Raw genomic sequence first — 27,620 nt, 5'->3', positions numbered from 1 at the left:
ATTTATTTAGAAATTGGTCATCAATCCTCGCCTTTCTTTTTGTTCGTGTTCACGATTGGCCGGCACCTGCACCTGCGAATCGCTCGAGCGGGTGGTCGCACCTGAGCTGCCGCGCGCCGCAGTGACTGGTGGCGATCGCAGTTCGGGTTCCTTGACGGCGGCCTATTCTCTATAGCGCGCGCGTCATCCATATGCATGCACGCGTGCGGCGCGCCACGTAACAGCGGAAGCGTGATCCCGGCACACAAACTTTTCCTGTTTACCATGGCACGGCTCGCCGCACGCATGCCATGCAAATTTTGTACTTGTTCTTTCGCGACTGTTGCTCTTTGGCCGCGGCTGTCGTCTGATGTCTGAACTGCAAACGTGCAACAAGGCGCCTCACGCCGCCGTTGATCTCGGCAGTTTAGACAATTGCTCTCTCCCGTCCTTGGTCGACGGCTTGTGGGGATTTATGCCGTCGTGCGGCATTCGCTAACGAGGCCTCAATGTGCGCGCCTGCTCTCGTCGACTCGCGGAGGCGCGTTTTGTTGCGTTGCGTATAGCGGAATTGGCTGCACGCAGCGTCGGGCATTTAGTGATCTGACAATGTTATCTGGCTTATAAAGCGGCGAGAGGCCGTGCTTTGTCACGGTTCCTCTCATTTCACACTCATACTGTCGTTTGTCATTAGTGCCTCTCACAAAGCGCACACACCCAGGAGGAGGGTTAGGGGTTTTAACTTTATTATAGCTATCGCTGCGGCGATATATTCAGTCCTAAGCACCTTACGCGTGACACATTTTATGTATAGATCTATATACTGTATGTTTATGCGATTATGTCATAAGCGTGCCCGATTCGCACGCGAAACTACTTGAGTAACAGTACTTCAAGACAGTTTTCCCCGCAGAACCCCTGCGGAAAATAATTCATGTGGTTCTGGCCCGCACCCCCTATTCGGTCACCCCTCGGCGGGATGAATAAGTGAATTGAAATAGTGGAGAGGGGAATGGAAAGGGGGAGGGAGGAAGGGAGGGAGGGACGATGCCTGCCATGTGTGGCTCAGGGAAGTCCCACAGAAAACAGATATCACAATGTGTGTTGGTGATGTATACCATCGCCCTTAGTATGAGAGCCTTCTCATGGGGAAATGTCATAACCAACGCGCAGTCACAAAGTCAAGAATCTCTTGTTCGCTTTTCAAGTACGCGAGAACATTGAGTCACTGAACGGTCGCTGTCCTTCGTCTCCTAGATACAGGAGAGTGCGGGCGAACTTTCAATTTTGTGAAACTCCAAAGCGATCGCCTTAGCGCTTTTGCAATAGGCCGGAGAAATCGTCGGTTGTCTTTACTTTCGAATGGGGGTCAACATTGTCAACCGTGCGAGGTTCAGTCATTGTTTTTTGTTCTCCCTCCTCTACCGCTCTCCATTTAGGGCCACAGCGATTACCCGTCATTGTCAAAATGTCCGAATAAATATGGGGGGAAACGTCAGAGAAGCACGGGTCGGCAAAAAAAGTGCAGCTCACTCAGACTCACTCAAATAATGTATTTTCCGCTTAGGGCTCACTCGGACTCAGACTCACCAAAGCTTTCCTCAACCGGACTATAGCTCGGACTCACTCACTAAAATTTTTCTCAACCGGACTCACTCGGACTTTGGCTCACGGCTGGATCTCAGTCTGAGTGAGTCGACTCATGAGTGAGTTTGCCGACCTATATGCTCTATAGTGAATATATAGGGTAGTATAGAGTATAGTGAATATATAGAGGCTTTCTCCATTCCGACATCCCCATTGCGATTCCCGCCGCATGGACGTCCTTTGCGATGACCGTACTCTTCGCTTTGTCTGAAGCCGTCCTTCGCGGCAGTTGGCGGCGTGACCCGTAATTCAGAGTGTTCGCCCGTATATTTCCGGCTGCTAAATACGACGAGTGAAGCGCGCTTTCCTGCATTTAGATCGGCTTCTTATGTCCCGTGGCAGGTCGGACGAGGAAGAAGATGGGTCTGACGTCCCGCGCTTCACATGTACACGAGTACCCGCCGTTTTGTTCGCCCTGTCTGCGAAACTGAACTCACTTCCCCGGCCCGTGGCCAAAATTAATTCCAGCTACTGTAGCCGACCGTGTTGCTCGCGTTACTTATAAAAAAAGAGTATCCGCTCGCTACTTTGCTTGCCGTAGCGAAATGCTAAAACGAGCGGTGCACAGCGCACAGCGAGAGAGTGCTTCGGAAGTTCTCGGCGAAACCAGCCCCGTCGACGGAGCCGAGCGCGACGGCGCGGACGACGACGCCTTCCGGCAGCGTGTCGGCCCTCGTTGTACCGCGTGACTCGTGGTGCTGCGTGCATCTGCCTCGCAGGCGTGACTACACGATGATGCTGTGAGCCTCGGGCGGGCCAGCTGCGCACCTGGCGCCGTGTGTGTGTGCATGCAGCCCGAGTTTCAAGGGGATCCTCCCCGCATGTGGCCCGTGGACATTTGCGCGTGGCCCTGTTCTCACCAAACTAGTCGAACCACGCGCCGTTAACAACCCTCTCACAAATAATTGCCCAAGCCCCACTTTCACCCTCAGTCTACCAGCGTGCCCGCGTTGCTGTCGTAACTTGCGTGTCGTGCTATCACACGTTGAGAAGGCACGCATTGCGTGTACGTATTGTGTCTCCCGTCGAGGTTCGGCCGTTGTGCGCAAGGTGTTCAATTATGTTACCGCGCACCCGATACGTCATTCGGAGGAGTTAAAGCGCTGGGCTCTTGACCACGTACTAGACTGGCGACAATGGTATTCGTACAAGGTTCCGAAGACGTAGCGTTAACGCGTCATTACAACTTGGCAATCTTTCGTAAGAGCAGAGGGACTCGTGTAAGGGGCGAACAAATGCCGAAGTTTCGGAGCATTGATCAGCCACTGCTCTGCATACCGCGCGGATGTGCATGACTGCTATCATGCTGTGCGCACCCTAGCAAAGTCAGAAACCTTGTCCCAGGGTCTGTGATCCACGCACTGGTGTCACTCGCGCCGCGCGTTCCCGCTTCGACTTACTTCGTGGGCTCTCAGTGCCCACAGTAGCCTCAAATGGGCCTTCGCGGAGTTCGTGAGTGCCGGAAATTCAGTGGCGGTTGCGCAGCGTTGTCTGGCCGCGCCATTGTGGCGGTGGCCAACCTTTGTCCACGGCGGATGAGAGAGAGAGCCGCGGTTATCGCAAAATTGCCGCGTTTCTCCCTCATCGCGTCTGACCCGCGACTGATGCGGCAGTCACGAACGAATGGCCTCGCGTCGAGCCCCGCAGTGGGACCCTTCCGCGGCGAATGCCTGCCGTCGTCGGTAGCGTGCCACTCGGCCGCGGGATGCGCTGATGTCTCTTGATTCGGGTAAACCGGTTGCTGCCGCGCACTGTGCGTCCGTGCAGGCGCATCTGTCGACCTCCATCGCTTCGATCGTTGCCGTAATGACGCGCCTCTGCTCTCCGAACGTTCAGCGGGACCGTTTCAAATCTTACTTATCGAACTTGCGAAATTTTACTGAGGTAAATGAGCGAAACGACCAGCGAGTGGGCGTAATGTCTGCACGTGCACACGGTGCGCATACTAGGCAGAGTCCGCGATTGGACTTAGTAAATGGCCTGAAGAAGGAGCAGTATGGCGACACCGGGCCGGTGGCCGTCGTCCAACTATTAACGCTCTTTGACAGCGGACGATCATGCGCCGATTCCTTGGCTTTAGCTTTTCTTACGAGCTTACCACCGTAATCTACTCCCGGTTTGACGAAATCCAGCAGAACACGACCTGGCAATCGTGGTGGGTATGAAAGGTATAGCTTAACGTGCGTCGCTGTTTTTATCAGTTGTACAGGCTTTTCGCAGCAATGGAAATATATCTTCGATTGAATGTTGCCTACGCAGGCACGAAGGGTCACAGCTGAGTTGATGAGTCTTTGGTCCAAGTTACACGTACCCATATACCGGCGTTGTAGGAAGGGAAATTTGGCTCCGAATTCGCACCTGGCCTGAATGCGGGGCTTATTGTTAGAATGAAAATGTCTAATGGGTAATCGAGACTTCGTAAAATTCGAGAAAGTTCCGAAAAATGTTGAGTACGATTGGCAGCTTCCCGAGTCATTTGCAGCGAGAAACGCATGCGTCACTCTTTGTACGTAAATAAAGGAGGCTTTCTCAGTTCTCTACTTTAAACCCATTTACCTGTCCGATATGTGCGTTGTCATGAAATTGGGCTATCACCGTATAGAGCAAACGTTCTTTCGATTGTGTGTGTTTGTGTGTGCGCGTTTGAAATGCGCTATAAAATTTAAGGAGTCGTAAAACAGTGTCAAAGCTGAGCGGCGGCTCGCTGAACAGGGAGCGCGGCACAGCAGCCAACATATATATATATATATAATTAGCACGCGTGGCGCCAATCTTTCCATTCCAGAAGAGAGACGCCGCTCGCTGGGCGTTCATGTACCTTTGGGTCACTTTAATGTTGCTCACGTGCACCGCTCTAATCGGTCGCGTGTCGCGAGGTGCAGTGCCTCGTCGTCCTCTTTGAATTGGTTACGAGCCGCCTCGTCGCATCCCGAAACGTGTACGGGGCCACACGAGCACGGTGACGCACACGGTATGCGTATGCTGGCGACGCTGAATAACTGTGTCGTGGCGCCGACCCCGAAGGGCCTGCGCGGGTCTCGGCAGCGGGGCCAAACCAACGCAGCTGTCCCAAAATAGCGCCCTTAAGGAGCCGCTGTGTTCCTCTTTGGAGGCGAACAATGGGCAGCGCGTGAGCGTGACGCTGTGGGCCGGCTTGTGTCGAATTCTTTCGCGGCCCGCTTCGCGAGTCACGACGCTGTCCGGCGGCGTGCGTCCGACTCGCGGCAGAGTGGCCCTGCTCGCGAAGGCCATGGCTTCGGACTTGTCCGCGTGTCCCTTGTGACCATAGCGCGAGGCTGTGCTACGCACGCCTCGTATATATACAAAGGGATCTTTCGTAGGCGCGCGCCCACAGGTCTGCCATCTATAAGGCGGCGGTTTTCGACCCTTGCTGCGACGGCCGTAGACTCACCGCGCGACAGTGTAGATACCATGGGCGTCGGCAGGAGGGTGCAAAAGGGGCACATGCCCCCGTCACCGCTCCCAAGGCACACCGGCACATGCCCCTCGTGCACCAGCACTTCCAAGCTCCCCCCGCCGTGATGCGCAGCGCAGGTTTGCACGCCCCGAGAGAAAATCCTGCCGATGCACATGCTCCCTGCGCCTGACTTTTGGAAACGTAATTAATGTTTCAGGACCGATTCGACCCTCGGTCGCTGCTTAGTGTACACATGGCTCCCTATGCACTGCGGGGACACTATAGGTCGCGTGCCATTCTGGTGTCCGAGCCAGTTCTGCGTGCTCGCTCGTCTATCGGGAAGGCGCCTGAAAACCGTCCCGCGCCCATCCGGAAGAACGCGTCCGCATCGTCGGTGCGTTGCCGTCATGCTGGCTGACCGTCGTGATGCTCGCAAGGGAAGCGGCGCGCTCAGGTCCAGTGCGCTGCGCGCGTAAGTGGCCGCTCATTATTCGTGTCGCCTTTGTGCTGGCCGAACTCCGGAGTCTCCCTCGCCTGAGCTTCCTCCCGCACCTCGTGATATTCCCATCTCGCACAGAATGGAGTCGTATAGTTCCTTTCACTCCAACGCGCGTACGGGGAAGCGACAGCAGCCTCGTTCGCACAAGACGCGCTTGAGAAGGCCGAGTGACCAGCGCACTATAGCTTCTTTGCTCCTGGAGATATCAAACCCAGCGATCACGTGCGAAAAGCAACACGCTGCATTCACGCACGTGTTTCACGGTGGGACGTGCTCCTGTAACGTCGGCACGCCGTGACTGAACGCCTGGAGTCGTGGACCCAATTCACGACATACTTCAAGCATCTGACTATACCATACGAAAGTGGATCCTACCTCTTTTCGTAGTACAGTATATCGCCCCAAATTCTCGCAATCACCGGCAGTGTGTTCTTTCGCAGATCTGTTTCTCTTTCACTTGCGTTAACGACGCTCGGATTAAATTTTTGTTTCGTGCGCGTTGGTTCTATCGGTGCACGTTCTCTGCGCTTCTTTGCACCCGTTTTTTACCTTCTCCTACTAGGCACTATTATTGTGTACTGCTGTCCTTACTTCTTGTACCACTATACTTTTTGCTTTTACACGAACTGTATACATTAACGTCGCGTATTTGAACAGCGGAAATAGCCGTTGGTTGTAATCCGCGAACAGAAAACTATTATCATCATGAACCGGCACGAGCTATATGTTCTTCCTGTTCTTTCGCTTCTTCATCTACTGTTTCGCTCCCAGAACACGTGCGCCGATTTGTCCCGCGTGGGATGCAATAACTCTGATGGGCGAGAGAACGAGCACAGAGAGAGATATATATATATAAAGAAAGACTGAGAAATTCCTGGCGAAAAAAAAAATTCTTGACGAGGCAGGATTCGAACGAAGGCGAGCATCGTAACCACGCGGCTGTCCGGGCCCATATATGTAGGTCGGCAAACTCACTCATGAATCGATTCACTCGCACTCACTCAGACTCAGATCGGGCCGTGAGTCTGTGTCTGAGTGAGTCCGGGTGAGTAATATTCTCGTGAGTTTGAGTCTGAGTGAGTCCAGCTGAGGAGAATTTTAGTGAGTCTGAGTCCGAGTGAGTCCGGTTGAGGAAAATATTAGTGAGCCCTGCTACTTTTACGCGAACGGACTCCTGAGTCGACTCACTCAGGCTCAGGTCAAGCCGTGAGTCCGAGTCTGAGTGAGTTCGGCTGAGTAATGTGCTGGTGAATTTGAGTCTGAGTGAGTCCGGTTGAGAAAAAGTTTAGTGAGTCTGAGTCCGAGTGAGTGCGGCTGAGAAAAATTTTGGTGAGTCCGAGTCCGAGTGAGCTCCAAATATTTTGCCGAACTATGGTCCGGGCACGTTAGCAGAGCATAACATAGCCTTGTATAGTATAGTATACCAAGGGGGGTGAGAAAGGGAAGTGAGGCTGAGGGGGAGGAGGGGAGAGAGTGAAGCACAGCATCGAAAGAACAAGAGAAAAAGAGAAAGAAAGAAAGAGACAGAAATATATAGATAGAAATGGGAAGCGAGAAAGAAAGATAGAAGGAGCGAGAAATAGAAAGAAATATACAAATAGAGAGAGCGCGAAAGAAATAGAAATAAACGGAGACAAAGCAGACAGAAAAAAATAGAAGAGAAAAATAAAAATAAAGAGAAACAAAGGAGGCCACCCAGCTCCGCACTTCAGGCTTGGCACCGCTGTGCAAAGCTGTCTTAATTTTCTTTTTTTTTTTTTTTTCAGTTGTTTAGCCCCACTCTGCGACGACAATTTTCTCATGCACACAAAATGGCGGGCCTGCTTACTATGCTATATCTGCGACAAGTGAGCTATATACACGAGATCACGGGTTCGATTCCCAGCCAAGGCAGCCATATATATGTTCTGGTGAGAGCGGAATGCGTAAAAGCTTGTGTACTTATTTCTATAGGTGCACGATAAAGATCGGTGAGCTTCCCACTGCGGCGTCGATGCCGCAGTCAGTGGCGTATTCAACTCGTTCGCGGGTGGGAGGGCTCGTTCAGTCGATTAATAATTACAGAAATCACATTGAGCTGGTTATGTACACTAAAGATTATGAATGACTACGAATTTATATACTAGGTGTCGTTCCTTGCCCTCCTACTTTCCCCAGCCACGGCCGTTCTAGAGGCGCGCGCTCGCTAGCGAGCGCGCGCCTCCAGACCGGCCGTGCCCCAGCTTGGGTGGGGGGTGGACGGGAAAGTGCTGAAGTGGCCCTTTACTCCTCCCTTCCGGCCTCTCCAAGTAAATACGCCTACGTAAACTGTGTAAGGTCAAATTTTCTTTGAAAAAATGTGGGCGATTATAACGTTAGAGTACCCCGCACTGTTTCCTTCCGTTATAGGTCGTTCGCTGTTAATAATTAATCGAGATTTTCTGGGTCATGCTCACAGCACCTGCTCGTAACGCGACGCAACAAATGACGCGTAAGTGATCCACCGCGTAATTATCACTTACGCGTGACTGCGTAAAGAAAAAAAGTAATAATAAACTATTTTCAGTACGGCCGGCCGCGGCGGCTGCATTTTCGGTGGAGGCGAAATGTTTGAGGCCCGTGTACTTAGATTTAGGTGCACGTTAAAGAACTCCAGGTGGTCGAAATTTGCGGAGCCCTCCACTACGGCGTCTGTCATAATCATATCGTGGTTTTGGGACGTTAAACTCTTATTATTATTATTATTATTATTATTATTATTATTATTATTATTATTATTATTATTATTATTATTATTATTATTATTATTATTATTATTATTATTATTATTATTTTCAATACGGCGTGTTTTTGGTCACCGGTTCTTCGCTATTCGTCAAAAATTTTCGGCGTGCCATAAAATCGCCCCCTTGTTACGCAGTCTGCGAAAACCCGCGGTGTTAAAATGAAGTGTGCACAGTAAGCAGCGCATTACTGTACTGAACAATAACTTTTTTTTTTTTAATAGCTGGACAGTGTCTCATTCTGAACGTAACTCAAAAAGGCTACCCGCCAATCACATTGCCAGCGGCTACTTTTAGCAGCTGGCGCGATGGATTCATTCATACGCGTATAATATACTTTCAGTTGTAGTATAACGATGCCGAGCTGTTTTTGCGCGTATATGCTTTGTCAACTCATCGTTGCTGACAGAGAGGTAGAGAGAGAAATAAACATAATTGGGAACAGACGCAATCCTTTGCAGGTGGGCAGCCTTCTTAGTCCAGAAAACCGTGGACGCTGATCATCTCCCTGGTGAGGTAGATCAAGTAACGGGGCAAACTTGGGCTTCTTAATGTGCTCGAGTCCACTGCCTTGTTACGAGCCGCCGCGATCGCTGCAGGCTACCTTATGACGAGCAAGGTGAAACAGGCTAATCAGAGACTAAAGTGGGAATCCTTTTTAGCTCTCCTGGCTCGGCACTACTAAAATACCCGATACTTCTGCACACTCATCAACTCACAGCAGCTTGGAGCAGTGGCGATGCTATTCGTTTTCAAAGAAAGAACTAAGTTTCCTAAAAAAGGAGAGCGTTTGTATAAAACGTATTTGCGTCGCCGATTACTTAAATTTCAGGCCTGGCAGAACAAAATAAAATCATGACAGATTGCTGTAATGTTATACAGCCCTTGCTGAGCGATAGCCTCCTCTACAATGCTCGAGCGCAAGGCGCGAAAGCGTGGAATAGGCAGCCCGCACCGCACGAGGACAGTCCTCACAGCAGAATCGTAGGACAAATTTTATTACATAATTACATTTTTGCTGCGTTCAAGTAAAACTTTGCCTCACTTGTTCATTTCCCAGTCTGCAGCCGACATGACCACTGTCGAAACTAACATTTCTCAGTGGGTCCCCCCCCCCCACGGTAGATACGCCTGTGGCCGCAGTGGGAACCGTGGTCACGGCCGCTTGATGAGTTTTAAACTTTGCATCGAGCGGTCTTTGGGGAAGTTGAGCCTTTTATGCCACAATTTAATCCGTGACGTCAGGGTCTCCTGTAGATATATCTGGGTGGAAATGCTTCAACAGGACATCGCGGTTGCGCAGTGGTTAGCTCGGTTAAAGACGTGGGTTCGATCCCGGCTGCGGCGGTCGCATTTCGATAGAGGCGAAATGCTGGAAATTACCCGGAGTCCTCCGCTACGGCGTGCCTCGATCGTGATCATGGTTTTGGCACGTAAAACCCCAGCAATTAATACATCTGGGCGGCGCGCCGGTTTGACAGAAGCGCAAAGTTAGGGGATGGCCTTCCGACATTTCCTCCTCTTGCTTTCGTCTCGAAACACGTCCGCCCACTCTTCGGTGTTTCTGCCGCAATGGACTGCTACGCGCGAGCCTACACGCTATTCTTCGCAATTTTTGCTGCAAATAAATCTGACACAAGTTTCGCACTTTTTCAAGGCTAGTTCCACGTCGACATTTTATGAACCGTGGCAAGCATGGAAAAAAAAAAGTTTAAAAAGGGTACGCCTAATTCTATAGAAACAAAGAACGAAAATGCTGAACGCTAGAGCTACTATAGGGTACCGCGTATGGCCACGCCTTGCGCATTGAATCCGTGACTGCGCGTTGTACGACGTCGATTATTGTAGCACGCTCTTGGCTGCCGTCAGCTCCGCGCGCATTCAGCAGCGACGCTGTGCGTGTGAGCTGCGTTCAACGCAAGACGTCGGCGGTGGTTGTGGGAAATGTGTGCGCTCTGCGGGCGTCCACGTGCTTCGTCCGCGGCGTGCTCGAGCAAAGCGATCGGCCGAGCCCACCCAAGGACGGTGACTCGATCCTTCCGCGCGCGCGTAACTCGGAGCTGGGTGTGGCGCCCCACTTTCGTTGCCGCCGGCGTCCTCGGCCGATCCGGAATCTCCGGTCGCAGCTTGCCGCCATCTCGCTTTTGTTTGTTTCTTTTCTCGTATTGAGCAGCGCCACCCTTTCCCTGTGTTTTCTGGACGCGCACATGTATCTGAGAGCGCGGGCCGCTCGGAAATACCTGCTCCCACAGTCGCCTGCCTCGCCTATTTGCATTCATGAATTGCATGCTGTATACGTACGTTAGAGAGAACGTTTGTTGCAAGGCCTGTAATTCGTTTGCGTAACGAAAAAACACATTTAAATGTGGCTACTTGGTTAGGGCAGCCCCGAGATCTCTGTGACAGACGTCAAGTATTGAAAAATGTTATCCCGAAGCAAATATGTTCTTCATTTTCCTATACAATCCGTTTCACACATGAGGTAAAACGCTGTTGAGTTCGGTGAGCAGAATACTAACTCCGCGTGTCTCATGGTCGGCTTTCGTGGTTGTATAATGCTCGTGTGAGCCCGAGCACGAACCTGCGCGTGATGCGTCGCGACCAGCTGCAAATAGTATACCAGAAACTGAAAACAACGAAACGCAAAGTGATATAGAGCAACACGTCTCAAGATTCTCAAAGGCTAGCTGATAGCCATATAACGGAATTTGTAAAAAGGAATCGTTTCTGGACGGTAACACATAGAAATGTTGGTACGAACGCATTTAGTGCTAGAAGTATCGTGTTGCACCTGATGTGTGAAACGGAGTAGAGAGTACAAGCAGTGCGTGCAAGTTGCAACTAAATTTGGCAGCAGCATGCAATATTTGCCCGTGATATTGAGTGTAGTAATGCACGCAGCACACAGGCCTACCGCATGTGGACTTTAAGGTCAATGTGAAAGCTATATATGCAGCGAAGATACGTGCATAAACTGTATATAAGCACATTACACGGAACCATGGCCGCAGATCTATCATGTATACCATCTTCTTTCTAAACAGTACCTTGCCAGACACGTATCTGAAAGGCATTTTGTTGCCTTCCTTGCCAACTAGATGTTTACAGAAGGGAAGGGCTTGAAAAACATACGTGCCATAAATGTCAGTCATTAGAGTCTTTTAGCAAGTTACGGAAATACGGTACGCAAATACGGTAAAGCAGTACGGTACCGCTCCTCCTTTCCCGGTCGTTGAGCGGCCAAAGCACAACCAGCGGGAAAGGAGGAACGCTACCGTACTCCCTTACCGTATTTGCGTACCGTATTTCCGTAACTTGCTAAAAGACTCTATTGGCGAGTTGTACTGTTGACATTACGTATTTTTCTCCATTCTAAGCTTTTTCCAGTGTAACGACTTTTTATGCGATTAAGCGACACCTATATATTTGCGCGCCTAGGCTAATTTGTTTGGCATGTCCACCACGAACTTGTATATTTGTTGCATGAGTTACTTATTTGCAAATAGCATCTACACATGTTAAAGTGAGATGTGATATGAAGTTGGCGAACTGCTTCATCACGGACGAGCGTCATGTTGGGATATACCATGGATGTACAGTAGACTCTCGATAATTCAAACTTTCGGTTAAGTAAAACAACCTTTAAATTTTTGGTTGACCCGCTGTTTTCTATGTATTTTAAAGCCGCTGAATCCAAACTGCTCCATTGCATAAATTTGGTTACTTCATACTTTCTGCTTCTCCATGCCTGAAAATATCTGCTTCCAGCTGAACATTTGTGTTTTTATGTCACTAACAGTCGCAAATAACGTCGGTTGTCTTCCCACAAAGCGACCAAACTAGCCAAACCGCGCGCACCAACTATTCTAGGCACTATACACCAACAGTCGCATGTTGACTGAGGGAGTACGAAAAAAAAAAAAAAAAACGGGTCTGCAAAAACGGGGAAAAGACGGGTCACGTGCCGAACGCTTCTTGAGTCGCCTTTGCCGCAGTACATAGGTGTCGTGCGGAAAAGCGTACTAAGATTGGGAAGGGGCTATCAGATGTCACGGGACACGGCACATTTTGTCCCTTAATTACACACGCATGCACGCGCTGTATGACGAAGAGCACCAGTATGATGGCCAACATCTAAAAACATTACTGGAAGTCATGCAGAGCTTTCTATGACATTGCTGCGGCCCTGAGAAACCATAAATACCACAATGCTAGTTGGTATGTTACCCTGAGTCATATTAAGATAACTTCTGATAGTTCAAACAAAATTCCGGGGTCCTATCGAGTTTGAATCAAGAGCCTACTGTATTTTACTTAGAGTCAGCAGATTTGGAAAGACTCCCGTTTGTACCTTGCAGAGGTCTGTAGTGTCTTTCTGTCAAGGGATTTAAGGGGAACACTATTTTTTTGTGGTGGGCTCCACTAGTGTGTGAGAATGTCTTTTGGGGCATTTAAGTGGGGTTTGTTTGTGAGAGGCTGACGCTCTGCTCAATTTGAGATTTTGAGCAAGATCGTCCACTCCCTCATTCCCTTCCAGGCCATTTTTCCTGGGCATCAGATTAGCCGCTGTCTCTTGGTTAATTTCTGTCCCATCAGTTTTGTTATTTTTGTGGACAAGCATCCATATGTATAGTCAGTACGCTTCTTGGGAATTTGAGACTATGAATGATTGCTCATCCTCTCTGTGTTCTTGCTCTCTAATTGCCAAGACTATGGAAAAGTAGTCTGCCTTGGTAATTGAGGGTGTGTATAGAGGCACTTGTGACCATGCCAGTCAGTTGATGCTATGCATAATAATAATATCTGGGGTTTAACGTCCCAAAACCACCATATGATTATGAGAGACGCCGTAGTGGAGGGCTCCGGAAATTTCGACCACCTGGGGTTCTTTAACGTGCACCTAAATCTAAGTACACGGGCCTCAAACATTTTCGCCTCCACCGAAAATGCAGCCGCCGCTGCCGGGATTCGATCCCGCGACCTTCGGGTCAGCAGCCGAGCGCCATAACCACTAGACCACCGTGGCGGGGTCAGTTGATGCTATGCATTTCTCCCAGTTGTATATGACAGCGTCATTGTATATCACGTTTGTTTTTGCTTTTTATGTGTTGTTCCCTATAGTCGGATACAACTTAAGAAGTCCAGAGAGGCCCCACCCAGGCGACCGAAGTGCGGCAGCCAAGCGTATCTGGGACTAAATAGTCCCGCTCATGCACTCGGCAATGTTCTGCGAAGGCGGGGTCACCGGCCGTCTGGCTAATGACGTCACTCCGGAGTGCGTGCCCATTGGTAAAGGCTTGTGTGCATCCACCTTTGAGGTGGAAATGCCACGGACTTCTAAAGTTGTATCCGACTATAGTCATATTTTTCGGTAAAGGTGTTACCGAAATCATGCAACAAATAATCTCCAGCACTTCTTCCAGTTCCTCGTCTAGTTTCTGAGGGTGTAGTGGGATACCTCTTCTTGTCAGGATACAGAAGAGAAGCCTTAGATTCACTTGTGTATGAAAAGAGCGTTATATATGTGATTCTTCTCCTTGCATACTCCTCTCCTCACCGACCCACAATCAAACATGGCCATCCTTGTGACTTTATCAACGTCCCACATTTTGTGTTTGTCTTAACATGGCATGGCTTGAGAATGGTGTACTTTCTTAGGCCATCATCACAGTGATGTATGCACTGAAAAGTGTACTGCGCATAAACATTGCATGAGATTACACATTGAATAAAATGAAATGAAGACATTGCACGCGGCATATAAGCTGTAAATGGCACTTTATATGGCTTTAGAATAACTTCACTTCAGAGATAATTTAATATGCTTGTTAGATCTGCATTATTCCTTTTAATCTAAACTGCCATTATTCCCTCCTAACTGCTGCTGACATAATGTACGGTGCAAATGACATATGACTGCTGGGAAATTTATCTGTGCTCTGAAAACTACCACTTTACACATGTTACTGTACCAGTTTTTGTAACTGTCTGTACTAAGTACATGAATGGCACTCTGTTTAAATCTTGTCTCACTTTCATGGCAAGAATTTTTTCATAGAATTGCTGGAAGAAAGGCAATTGTAGCGATTTTCTTAACTTAAAATCTTTCCCCGATTTTTTTTTTCCATGACCAGTGGAGACATCACGAACAAAGCTGGTGGACTCCGATTCTACACCACAGCCGAGGAGGAGGCTCATCATGGCTGACATCTCTCTGCATCTTTCATCAAGCTTTGATGTATGTAGTGTGTTTTAAACTTATTTCAATTAAGTTGTAAGTCAAACTGGGTTGAAAGTGTTGGAATTGTTCAGTTGAATGTTCTTGTTTGTTCATGGTTTATTTGGTATGGCCTTAAAAGCAACTGGCATACTTAGGGTGTCTTTCTGTCCCACAACAATAATCATCAATCTTGCATTATCACCAAGGCCTGGCACTCGATAGGAAAGTGGCAAGTGCACAGATTTCGGGAAAGGAAATGCAATCAATCCACATGATGATTATTGTTATAGGACAGATACACCCCAAATACACCCTCTTTTTTAAAGAGTGTAACATTCCTTTCTCTCCACGAATTTAGAATAAAGGTAGCTCAGTTTTCTGTTCATGTTCATAATCATGGTCGCTTACTTTTTGTTTGCTAGCTGAGCCTAGCTGTGATGACCAATATTTGAAGCAATGAATGCATTATTTGAAATAATTAGAACATTCTACATTACCTGTAGTTTTACAGAAAGAGGTCCTGAGTACATATCAAACATTACACAATAATTTGAATGCAACATAATGGCTTACAGAAAAAGGAGTGAGTAAGCAACATGAAAAAAAACTAATCAATATTTTATCTAATCAGTATTATATATCTAATCAATATAATAATCAATATTTTGTCTAAACCCTTGGTATAGTAATATATTGTATTCATGTTTGTCACTTTGTGTTTGAATTAGATAGGTTTGACTGTGACATTGCAGTTAGTGGAAATTTCACTGCTGTGTACTCTAAAGTTAATGATTCATATATGAGAGCTAACTAGGTGAGCAGTGGGAAGCATACACCGAGACTATGGTAAATAGGCCTGAAAGAAGTTGTTCGTAACTGAAACGAGGCATAAAGCTTGGTTTTTGCACAGGTAACTAATTCGAGTAATGAGTATTCCTATATGTATACCCTAGCATATTGCAACTTTAAACATGCTGGCTGATAGCCTTAAAATGCAGTTTGGTGTCATTTTAGAAAAGTGGGTTGAAAACAGAACTGTTGGGTTCACGTGGAGCAGGTCTTAGCATTTGTTGCAGAATCCACAAAATAAATACTAATTGCATCTGCGTCTTTCAAGCACATATTTGCAGTAACACATTGCTTAATTGCAGCTGTCAGTTGCAACCATTTGCAGTGATGACAGAAGAACTTTACCCATTGCAGGAGGATGACTTGGACGATGCTCCCACTTCTCCTGTGCCAGAGCAGCCTCACTCGTTGCCTGTGCAGCTTCGCCGAACACCTCCAAGGCCCACAAAACTACAGTGGCAGCACAAGCATGGAATTGGTAAGCCTGGACACCGTATAAAGTAGTGGATGCAGTAAAGTGAGCTTGGTGTCTATTTGTGGACATTTCACAAACTTGTAACTAACAATGCTGAACAGAATTGATAATGACAAAGATCTCGCTGCTGCCAAGTCGATAATATTGAACAAGCTAAGGCTGACGAAAACAAGTTTTCATTTTTGTGTCCACTTACACTTAATGTCAGCACGATTTCATTTTGCACACTTTAGTGTGGGCCCAAAGAAATCTCTTCCAACTGTGTAATTAACGGTGCAAGATCATGTTCTTGAATTATCGCTTGCAGAAGCTGTCTCATTATGTAATTTCTTGTTCGCATTTCATTTGTCCATAATTGTACATAGTATATATGTGTGCACGTATAAGCATGCACATATGCATACACACATGCTCACATTGCTGCCTTGGGAAAATGCGAAACCCCCCTCCTGTACTGTGTACATGCTGGCATGTGTGCATTGAAAAGCCTTAATTTGGTGCATCACTGTCCACCCATGCACAGTGATACCTGGAGTACTTTTGCTAGATTGGATAACAAGACTGTTCTGGTACATGAAGAATTATCTATAGGATTTTCTGAAGATAAACACTTCTGTAAGTGGTGTAGTTTGCAGTGACACTTCATGGTGTGTGCCAACCTGAATGCATTGTTGCTGCTTGTAAAGTATTATTTTTGCAAGTACTAGCGCACTTCTGATAACAATTTGCAGTGTATAATTGGTATTTGAGAGCCTTAAGAGGAACATTATCTCTGGGGCTTCTGCTGAAATACATAGGAATAAATCATTCATTTTTCTCGGTAATCACTGCGATCGAATTTGATGAGGTTTGTTGCATTTAAAAGAAGTTTATAATTTGGGGACTACAGGGCGCCTTTCATATATTTAGGCAACTGATTTCTTAACAAAAATTTCTAAAAATGGGAAAATAAAAACTAAAATTCTGTAAAAGATGCCTAAAAAATACTTCTAAAGTTTAAAAAAATTTTTACGTATTGCACACTGCTTTAAATATATGTTTAATATGGGAGAAAGACTTGGAAAACACTTGTAAACACTATAATAAATTTTCATCCTAACAAATGCAGTTTACTTAACTATGCTGTGCCTTTTTTGTGCAGATCTACAAATTTATAAACTTGGTGTTTTTTTCTTTTTTCAACTTACCGATTTTCAGCAATTTCAGTAAAATATCCCATGCCTTAATTCAATATTCTACTTCCTTCAATCACTATAACTTAACTGTCCCTTTAATATGCAATAAACTATATTCAGATTGGTCCACCAATTGGCCCATCGAAGCGTTTCTTAGTTTGACATTTATTTGAATTGTGAGTTAATAATTGTTGGTGTTTTATGTCCCAAAATTATATGATTGAGAGATGCCATAGTGGAGGGCTCCAGAAATTTCGACCACCTGGGGTTCTTTAACGTACGCCTAAATCTAAAGGTAGCATTAGAGTTGGCCCTGGTCTAAAGTGCATGTATGCTTAATGTATCTCATTGAAGTCTCAGGAGCTGCCTGCCTAAGACTGAGCCATGCTGTGATTAAAATGACTTAAATGTGTGGAGGCAGTTGCTAGCTGTCCTGTGGCGGTCACTACAGTGAATATAACAGCATTTAATATGTGACTTTAGTGAATCTTTGCTATTTTGTTTGTGCAAAATATGAATTACTATTGGCATTACATTTTACAATGCCACTGAAAAATGATGGACAATAAAAATAATTCACAATAGTAAACTGTATGCTATGTACTTGCATTCTAGTGAACTAATCTATCACTCTGGGAAAGTGCTGGAGCAAGCTGTTGATAATTGTATCATTGCCATGAAAAATGTATTCTCTTAATGTGGAATATAGTTACATTACTACCTTTGTACTGACCACAAACATGACATGGCAAAATGTGCTCAAGTGCACCGATGACTATAAGTATCATTGAAATGTGCTCCAAAGTGCATTTCATTTTCGAGTGCAAATGCTTCCGCACCTGACATACATTGCTACTTTTCAGTACATTATTCCTGAACTTGCGGGGCAGGTATTAGTAGTAGGCATGCCTTTGAGTTATTTTTTAGCACTACAGTGCTCTATAAGGCTGTTGCAGAAGTGGGTACAATTCACGTACAGCACTGTGTTAGCTGTATGTACAATACAAGCAGCATTAAAGTATAGGTGTAACATGGCATGGTAAAGACCATTGAGATAGTGCCGATTATTCAACAGATTTTTTAAACTAGATATTCAATTATTTCTTTATGAATGGACGTACATCAGGCTTAGTGAGCCACAGGGCCACATTGGCCGTTTCTTCGACGCCTCTAGAGCACCAATGTGCACATGCTCAGTCTGCAAGGGCGCCAAGTGCTGTATGGCAAACACAGTAGTTTTCTCTAAGCACAAACATGATGCTTTACTTGCCTTTGGTGGCACCCCAATACCTTCCAACACCGACTCCCAGGATGGCAGGGAAGCAAAGGGCTTCCATGCCCGGTCAAAAACACAAAAGGGGCGCCACTAGCATGTCGTAGTTGGCAATGGCTTGCCTTCACACACTGCTAGAGGAAACGTCCCTCACGTCTATGCCGCATACTTTCGCAATGACCAATGGGCCTCTTCGCGAGAGTTCGGGCAAATATCCTTTCCTGTGGGCCTCCGATAGGTGCAGCTCAGCGTAGTAAAACCACACATAAGCACCAGGCTCTGCTCTTCGGCTATGCATTCAGAACTGGATTTAGCATGAGGTACACGGTTGCCGTGGGTATAAATCACTAGCATGAGCACAGTCCATACGGTACCAAATGGGCCGGTGGACAGGAAGGAAAACATGACACCTTACTGTGGGCTGTACAGTGATATAGAGACCATCCTACGTGTGCATGTTTCTGGTCCCGTTTAAAATCGAGCCAGGAGGTTTTTGGTGCTAATGTTTAGTATGAGGTTCAAGATATCTTCATTGCCCATTTTAATGCTGGTAAATTGGAGCAAGATTCCATACCCTATGTAAGACTGGAACAACATAACAGACATAAATTATAAATGTCTCAAGCTGATCTGTTAGACAATGAAGTTTAGGACTTACTGGAATGAGATTTTGATAATCCCAGCAGCTGAACAGAAATGCCTGGCTGACTTCACTTAGGTTTATGGTCCTTCTTTAGTGTTTGTAGAGTGAATGTTATTATGGTGCTGCATGGCTTTTTTTATTATTTTTTTCCCTCATTGTAATATTGACAAACTGAGGAAACAGTTGCAATACTATACTGTCGCTCATCTAGGGCATGTTAGGATTATTGGTGTTAGGAAGGGCAAAGTAAACAGTCAACACATATCTCTGTAATAGTACTTTTCAGAAGACTCGATGAGAGCGTCCGCACATTCTTGGAGGCATGTTTTGTACTACTTCCTTAATGTAATTGAGGGGTTAAGCGTTGCATGCATGCAGCTGAGGTCACCCAGTGCCGTTGTTTCACTATGAACTTTTCGTTATTGTACATGTGTCGCAATTGTCAGGATATTGACTAAGCAGTGTGAACATTGTTACTTTCGCAGGAGATAGCCCTGATGTCCCAACCACAGCATTGTTGAAGCGCAAGTTAGAGCGTCGGCATAGCATCACCGTGTGTGAATCACCATCGAGGGCACCGTATCGCATAGCTCAGGAAATGCTCCGGCGCCCTGACAAACTGGCACTTAATGCACGACAAGAGTCTGGAAAGGAAAACTGGACCACGGTATGGGACAGTTTTCTAAATTCTATGCTTAGTAAGTTTCTAATTGACTGAACAGGCAAAATTACCTTCTATACCTTAAATATTCAGTACTATGTCATATATTACTGCTTTATCTGCTTCATCTGCTTCATGCAGTGATGACTTCATGGTAATGAATTGAAAGGTATACTTCATTTCATACTCAGCGTACGGCACTGTTGAAGATAGGCAAGAAGTCTGTCATCACAATGGCTCAGCGTGTGCATTTAGTAATGAAGTGGTTTATACATACAGCAAGGTATCAAAAGTATGTGCGTTTGAAATCAAGTCAGGACAACTGTTTTTTTTTTAATGGACACTTGAAAATGCGCTGTGAACGTTTTTAGGCATCTTTTGAGTGTCATAGCAGGTATTTGAGACTACATGCAATGCTGGGAAGCAGGCAGATACGTTTTCCAGTCTATGCTTTGCTGCTCTTCCACGGTATGCTCGCATGAGCATGTGCATGAGGCTACCACAATGAGCCAAAAATTAAAAACCCGAAACAAAATCAATGAAAAGCAAAATTATAAAAATCGACATGTTAGTATATAACTTTTTATGCGATTTTCTTTTTTCATTTAATACTGAGCCTACATAAACAGCTTCATATAATTTCTAAAAATAAACCGAAATATTTGCTGTGAACACAGCCCTGCAAGAGGTCTCTCTAGCCTCCACAGCATTGTGCACGATGTATGAAACTGAGTATAGGAAGGCAGAGCACTTGTATCATATTACCTGATAGTGCATTTTAGTCTCATGCTGCCATCAGTTTTGACACATAAAACATGCATGGGGCTGGTATTGAGTTATTGTGCAGCATCATTCCAGAAAAGCAGTGATGCTCAGGAGGCCAATAGTATATGAAATTCAGTCAAATTTGCATCATTGTAGATACTTGGGCAACAAAGTCATCTGGGAGTGGACGATCTAGCAGATTTATTTTCAGCCAACGTCATTTCTTGTTATAGTGTGCTTGCATGTGTGCGAAAGTGCTGGTGTCATTCTTGGTAATTTTGGTTAAATTTGTTTTTCCATCTTTTGCTCTCATAGACACAGTGGGAGAATTCAATGGAGTGTTTGTCCTTAACTCTGGAAGAAGTTGTTCACATACGTAACGTTCTAACGAAGGCAGAACTGGAGTCTCTGCTTGCCAATAGGCCCCTTTATGAAGACGTTGAGAAGCGAAAAGTAAGCATATTTAAGCTCATAATACTGTCTTCATTCATGCAAATAAATTGCAAAAAATAATTTCCAATTATGTTTTCTTAGGTCTGCTTCACCTGCAAAAAGACCAAGTTCTCGTTCTTCAGGCCATGGGGAGTCAACTGCAGGCTGTGTGAGAGAAAAATCTGCGACAAATGCTCTACCAAGGTACCCGTCTTTGAATAGGCATAGTGAAGCTGGAGCGTTGGGTTATGATCTGTCAGAGATATGGGTCTACTTCACTCGTGTAATACATGACTAATTGGTGCATCCTATTTTGGCATGCATGTTGACCTAGCCACAAATCGTATTCTCATGCCAAGTTTAATTCGGATATTGCTGCAGAACAGCCGCAGATAGCAGACACACATAACAATATTAAAGAAGCCGCCGTGCTGATGCTGATGAGCTGGATGCTGCATAACGTTTCCCCTTTGCAATCCTATCCTCTCATCAGGCGTTTATAAAACGATGGACAATTCAGATACCATTCTGTGCTGTTGTTAGCGAAAAGTTGGTAATTTCTTGCATTCAAAATATGCCTAACTATTGACCATTGTTGACACATTGGCAAAATACGATCTAAGCGTACTAGCCTGTCCCTACAGCTTTGCAGTGAAGGAAATTCAGTTGCAGACCAGGCCTGCTCAAGCTAATTAAATAATTGCTCTCCTACACTATTAAGGTAGACAAACATCTTGATTACAAAAGTGATAGCATAAAATTAATTCCTAATGGTACCAACTTCAAATAGCTCTTCAAGAATAGGAATGTACATGTTGTATATACTGATGCAGTGTAATAACAGAAACGATTCATCGAAACACATGTTTGAATTGGCCTTTCAACTGACTGGTTATTTGACGAGTATGGGAATACCTTGAAGTAAGCTACTGTCATGCTGGTATGTCTTCATTTTTGCATTATATAGGTTACTTAGTGTACATAGTTCAAATGAAAATCCCACAGACTTGATGCTGCTTTGCATTTTGGGCTATTCATTTGTGTAAATTTAGAGGTGAGCAGGGAAAAGTCTTCTGTGCAAAGCTGCTGCATCCAACATGCAGATAGGCCTGGCTTCAATATAGCAGATCTTCACTGCCAGCCTATGGCATAGCTACCTTCATTGCTTTTACTTTGAGCAGTTTCACCCAATGTGCGAAAAAGCCAAAGCGTGTAGACAGTAATGGCTGGTGATAATACCATGAGTAATGGTGGCAACTGCTTTGATGATGTGTCTAAATGATCAAGGGAGTGCTGTCCTTGTGGTCTGTGGCTTCAGCTATCGTGAGCATCAAAGAACTCTATGCTTTTATGAATAGCGTCTTAGGCTTAATGCAATGTAGTCTACTGTATTTTAACGACGCTGCTGGGGGTTGGGGATGCAGGGAGGAGGAGGAGGTTGAACTTTTCACTGTTTGGCAACATTAGTATTTCTAGCCAAGTGATTATTGCCTATGGCCATGCAAAGTACATGTCTGCAGTGACGGATGGAAGCACAATGTGATATACACGTTGTCTTAACAGAATATATTCAATGCCTCAGACTGCCTGGCCGACGTTTCTATAGGTGGACCTGTATTTATCAAAGGTGCCTCGTCATCCTTGGAATAGTTTTGAAAGGGTTAGTCAATGGCATCTATGACCAGTAAGACAGTCGTATAAAGGTGTTGCGTTCGACACTCATTATATCCAGTATTTATGGTTAGTGTATGTCATTACAAGTTGATGTCAGCAAAAAACAGTGAAGCTCATTGCATTCGATAGTGGTATGTACTGTCGACCGCAAAAGTTTGCGGGATGTGCAGCGCGTGGCGGAGCGACGGAAAACTGCATTGCTGCGTCACCTACCGTGATGCGGCGGGTGTTGAGGCTATCGGCCTCGGCGATTAGCGACGGCGCGTTTAGACAACGTGCCGTTGCCGGATATAATCGCGGAGGCTGCAGCCGATAGCCTCTACACCCGCCGCATCACGGTAGGTGACGCAGCAATGCAGTTTTCTGTCGCTCCGCCACGCGCTGCACATCCTGCAAACTTTTGCGGTCGACAGTACATGTGTTATATCAAGGTGTGACTACTGCGGGATGCGATGCTGTAGTTTGTGAGCAGTACTCATAGATAAATGGCTTTAAGAATGAAGGCTGCAATTCTAAACTGCAAAATGAAATTCCTCCACAGATGCACATTCCAACAGACAGGTTTGACCGTATACCTGTTTATATGCTGTGCCCAACAGCTACAGAAGAGGATTCACCGAATCACTCCCCGCTTCCAAAGGCTTTTCAGTTTACCAGGTACAATTTTATTAATTGTAGATTAGTGTAGTAAAACTAACCTTGCTCATTTCCTTAAAATATTTAAGTGTGCATTTATGAGGGTTAAAGTTCATAAGTAAATATGGTTATCTGCCGTGTTTTTTGCCAATTTTTGGTTATGAGCAGGGTTTCGTTTTCGATTTTCGTTTCGTTCCACTGGAAAAAGTTCCGTTCCGTTTCTGTTCCTGGATCAAAAAAAAATTTTTCCGTAACTGTTCGTAACTTTTTTTTTGTATGAAAAAATTTGAAGTTAAGGTAATCATAAAAAACATTGGATTTGTGATATAGTTACTTGCCCTCCTCTTAATTAAGAAAGTGGGACGGGTAAAACACGTTCTTCAGAGGAGCGGAAGTAACTGTACCACGAATTCCTACCAACTGCACAAGCGGGTATACCCTTCACGGTCATAGTATTTATTTTCTCAAAAGTCAATTACGACTTTTTTTAGCGGGCTCAATGCTTTGTGTCAAGGAAGTGAACACGATCTCAGAAGCAGTACGTCATTGAGTGTACTCTCTGATGTGTGAGACCGCCGTTCTGATAAAAAACTCGCCAAGCCTGCGCGGAACACGCAGCACAGTCACAGCGAAAGCTGGAAGAGCGGCCTTTCTAGAGCCCGTTGTCCGTTGGGACAACCAATACAAGTACACATGCAAGGTACCCACTACGTCATAAATCATCGTAATTCTTCTGAAGTAGCGGAGCACCCACTACGTCATTTTTTGTCATTCTTCGGAGAATCGTGGTACCCGCTACACATCTGTGAGGCATTATGTGCACTTTGTACTGTGGCTGATGACGATGAAGAATTATGGCTGAGCCCTTTGTAACGGGTTGAAAGCATCCAATGACTGACTCATGTTGAAAGCATTCAACGATTGACTATATTACATATGTTAACACGATTCCTTGCTCGGCATGATGCCTGTATAGAGTATTTTTGTGAAGGAGTTACAAGCACCAGCGTGGCACTATGGTGGAATACTCGACTGCCACGCAGAGGCCGCGGGCTAAAATCCTATCAGATCCCAGAAATTTGTTAGTCATTTCATTTTTTCTTATTTCACGCGATAGCGGTTACGGACACCGGTGGCGGCGGACAACTATGGCGCCAAAATCGGCTGTTGTGATCTCATAATAGCTTTCGCTGTAAGAAACCTCAGTGCCGACAATGCCCTCTCCACGCTGGCCCGTGTGACAGGCGCACAAAAGTCCACTTGCGTTAATATAAACATCTCTGGTTGCCACTGTTTTCATTTTTCTCACAATTTCAATATATCTTTGCTTTGAAATTCCTGCCTGAGGTATGCGCTAATACTGTACTCTGAGATATACATAATTGCTCACGTTGCATGTCCTCAGTTGTTCCGGATTGCCTAGTTTTCTTGTGAACCGAAAAACGATTTAAAAAATTTCGGTTTCACTCCGGAACGAAATAATAAAGTTTCGGTTATGTTTTCGTTCTGGTCAAAAATATTGTTTTTTTTTTTTCGTTTTTCGTTTTTGGTTTTCGTTCTGTTCCGACACACTGGTTATGAGACTGTTTGAAGTAATGTTCTTTCTGATCTGCATGTGTCTTTTATTCTTGGCATATTGCATTGCTGAGTAATTGAGATGAAAAATTTCTCACTGCCTTTCAAAACACCGTTGAGTAACAGTACCCTATGAAGTCACAAGACCATGTACATTATCAGTGACTGTCTCCACTTAACTAAAAATAAGGAATTTGGACTGCGATGGTTTTTGTTGCCAAAAATGTATGCCAGTGCTGAACATTGTGAATTGTATGGTAGTTCCAAATAAGCTATTTTGACTATTGTTCATGGATCAACAACATGGCACAAATGGTGTAAATAATTAGAAGGCAGCCAGAAATTGGGTCATGGTCATTCAGTACAAATTCTGAGGCTATGTACATCCGTGAAGTTGCACGATGTTATCCTATAATGCTAAGTTAATAAGCCCCATAATAAATCAGTAATCGATTGGCAAGACATCCTCACATCTACAAATGACAGTGCAAAGGACCAGACCATGTTTATATGTGCCAAAATGTCCCATGTTGAGCATTCTCTGAAGTAAAGATTTTTGCTTGCCATAGTGAAACACTGAGGAGCCATCCTTTGCAAAGGCATTTTTTTTTTTTAATTGTGTGTAGATACCTGCACGACAGCATCATTTTCGCCTGCAACAAGCCAATTGTCTTGCCCTCAGTGGCTCTCCTTGTCTTATTGGCTATGCTGCACAGTCATAGGCATAAAAGTGCATTATCTTGCCATCATGACCTGCTCGTGTCAGCTATGTAAAAAATATTTTTTTTTCTTTTTTTTGCCAGTGGCTCCGCACCATCATCGCCAGTCCCGAGCAGGCCTGCAGGTGCCACCTTCAATACAAAGCTCAATGTGACCGTTTATGCACCGAATTCTGCACCACCACGACCAAGGGTTCCCAAGCTTCGCCATGCATCCTCGGTGTGCAGTTCAAAAATCGGTGTCTCCGAAGACACAGCAGATCAGGAGGCACGCAGAGCACCCCTGCTGCGTTCCCGCACTTTCCAACACAAGGCCACCTCTCCACAGGAAGAGCGGTTGCGCGGCCCGCTTATGACTGTCTGCCGGGACTGCAAGGGAATGATAAGGCAGATCATTCTGGCTAGCAGGACCGACATGGCCAAGTCACAACGGAAGGCGTGCAAGCCACCCCTGTGCGTCGTGTGCAAAAACTGAGAGCAACAAAAATTATTCACAGCCTGCAGAGAAAGTGCAGTGCAAGGGGCACCATTTTTTTTTTCTTTTGTGAATAGTTTCTTGGCAGATAAAGCAATAGAAGTGTAACGTCTGCATGTTGAGTTTTGTGTCCACTTGCTGTACAGTGTCTAGCTGCATGCCTTCTCCTAAACATGTGTTTACTACAGCACAGCCCCAATTTATTTAATATTTCAAGAATGCTGTAATTGGCATAGTTTCTTGCCCTGGTGTGATTCACAGTGCAAGACTAGGCTGGTTACTGATTTTTTTTTTTTTACATAAGGTAGCTTTTGCTGGCACAAGTTCAACCCTCACTTCTTGAATGCTATGACATGTTATATATATATTTTTATTGTACAGTTTTAAATAGAAATGTGGCCGCATGTTGCATAAGTGTTGAATTTTAACAGATTTTATTAATTTTTTTTCATCTCAGCATTCATGTGAAAATATGTGCTATATGCTGGACACAAACTATGTTGGCCGTAGCAACCTCGCTCTGCAAAAAGAAATATATATATATATATTTATTTATACACCATAATTTTTGCTGAAGTTCTTTTTCAGAAGAGTGTAAATACGTGTATATTTCATGGGTTTACTATGCACAAACACCTGTTTGATATGTCTGATAATAAAAATCCCTGCCATTGTTCTGTAGCTCTGAGTACCCAAGTAAGCATAGTTGTGGCAGATTCTAAAAGAATCTGACAATTTGTGAGGACCCATTTGACTGATAGTGTGTGAGAAATGTGCAATATCTCTGCTGAATCTGTGCAATATCCTGCATCATGCAGGACGAGTATCAGTAATGGCAAAAGTTCAAGAGGACAGGGGCAAAGTTCACAAAGTGTGAGAAAGAGACAAAAAAATGTGCAGCATTTTTGCCCTAACAGTGGAGCCGAGGCCATAATAGTCTCGGATATCAGTACTACTAATACACTATGGGATAGGCCAAGAATCGGGTAGCAAGAGAGCAGAGAAACAGCCAAGCTAGTGCTCTAGAATCACTACATTTCATCATCCTATCCTACATTGGAGTTGTCGCCAATGCTGTCACCAGTGCCCTGCACCCCCCCCCCCCCCCCGAAATGTTTTTCTCCCATGGGATACAGAGCTTGAAATGACACTAGACCCCACTTCCCTGCCCGGCCCCCATTCAGATCAAGGAGGTGCCCCCCCCCTCCCCAGAAAAAAATTTCTGCCTACGCCCCTGTGAAGTACACAAAAGCCTGGTATTTGGTTTACAAGTCGCCTTAATAGCATGTTCGTGTGCTTAAAGGAGTCCTGAACCACTTTTCCATGTAATCGTCAACCTCGGTATCGGAGTTTATTGCCTTATGAATCGATTGTTGCAAAAATTTTTGAATCCATCAAGAACGAGAGCTGATTTGTCACACACTTTGAGTGCTTTCTTCTTTTGTCCCAACGAGTGCACTGGAAGGTACACAGAGGGGAATGACAAAGGGCAAGAATCTACGCCTGTGCATGTCGTGAACCGAGTGCACGTTGTGAAATGTCTTCGACTACTTACAGTGCAATTCCGGTGCACGCTAGCGTTGCTACCGTGTAACTTTAGCACACTATAGAGCGTGTCATCTGCATGTGGCAGCACCCCGTGGCAAGAAGCGCATATCAAAATGCTGCTCTTGTTTTATGTCAGCTATCGGCCAATAGCAGCAGTCTGCTAACTGATGAAATATAGCAGCCACTGGCAGCTCC

At 45.5% G+C, this 27,620-nt stretch overlaps 1 protein-coding gene across 1 annotated transcript in view; it reads left to right on the top strand.

Moving 5' to 3' along the window:
• LOC119376496 (protein spire homolog 1) overlaps positions 1-26,967 on the top strand; it is a 202,430-nt gene extending 175,463 nt beyond the window's left edge. The window contains exons 9-15 of the mRNA XM_037646304.2: positions 14,440-14,543; positions 15,729-15,852; positions 19,426-19,607; positions 20,682-20,819; positions 20,901-21,002; positions 23,014-23,129; positions 25,487-26,967. Of these exons, the coding sequence (XP_037502232.1) occupies positions 14,440-14,543; positions 15,729-15,852; positions 19,426-19,607; positions 20,682-20,819; positions 20,901-21,002; positions 23,014-23,129; positions 25,487-25,877 (1,157 nt within the window). The 3' untranslated portion in view covers positions 25,878-26,967. The remainder of the gene's footprint in view (positions 1-14,439; positions 14,544-15,728; positions 15,853-19,425; positions 19,608-20,681; positions 20,820-20,900; positions 21,003-23,013; positions 23,130-25,486) is intronic.
• Positions 26,968-27,620: the final 653 nt, after the last annotated feature.

The sequence above is a fragment of the Rhipicephalus sanguineus genome, chromosome 1 (assembly GCF_013339695.2).
Source record: "Rhipicephalus sanguineus isolate Rsan-2018 chromosome 1, BIME_Rsan_1.4, whole genome shotgun sequence".
In the NCBI taxonomy this organism is placed as follows: Eukaryota; Metazoa; Arthropoda; class Arachnida; order Ixodida; family Ixodidae; genus Rhipicephalus; species Rhipicephalus sanguineus.
Note: the sequence above shows the minus strand (reverse complement) of the source record. Positions and strands in the feature narration are given on the sequence as shown.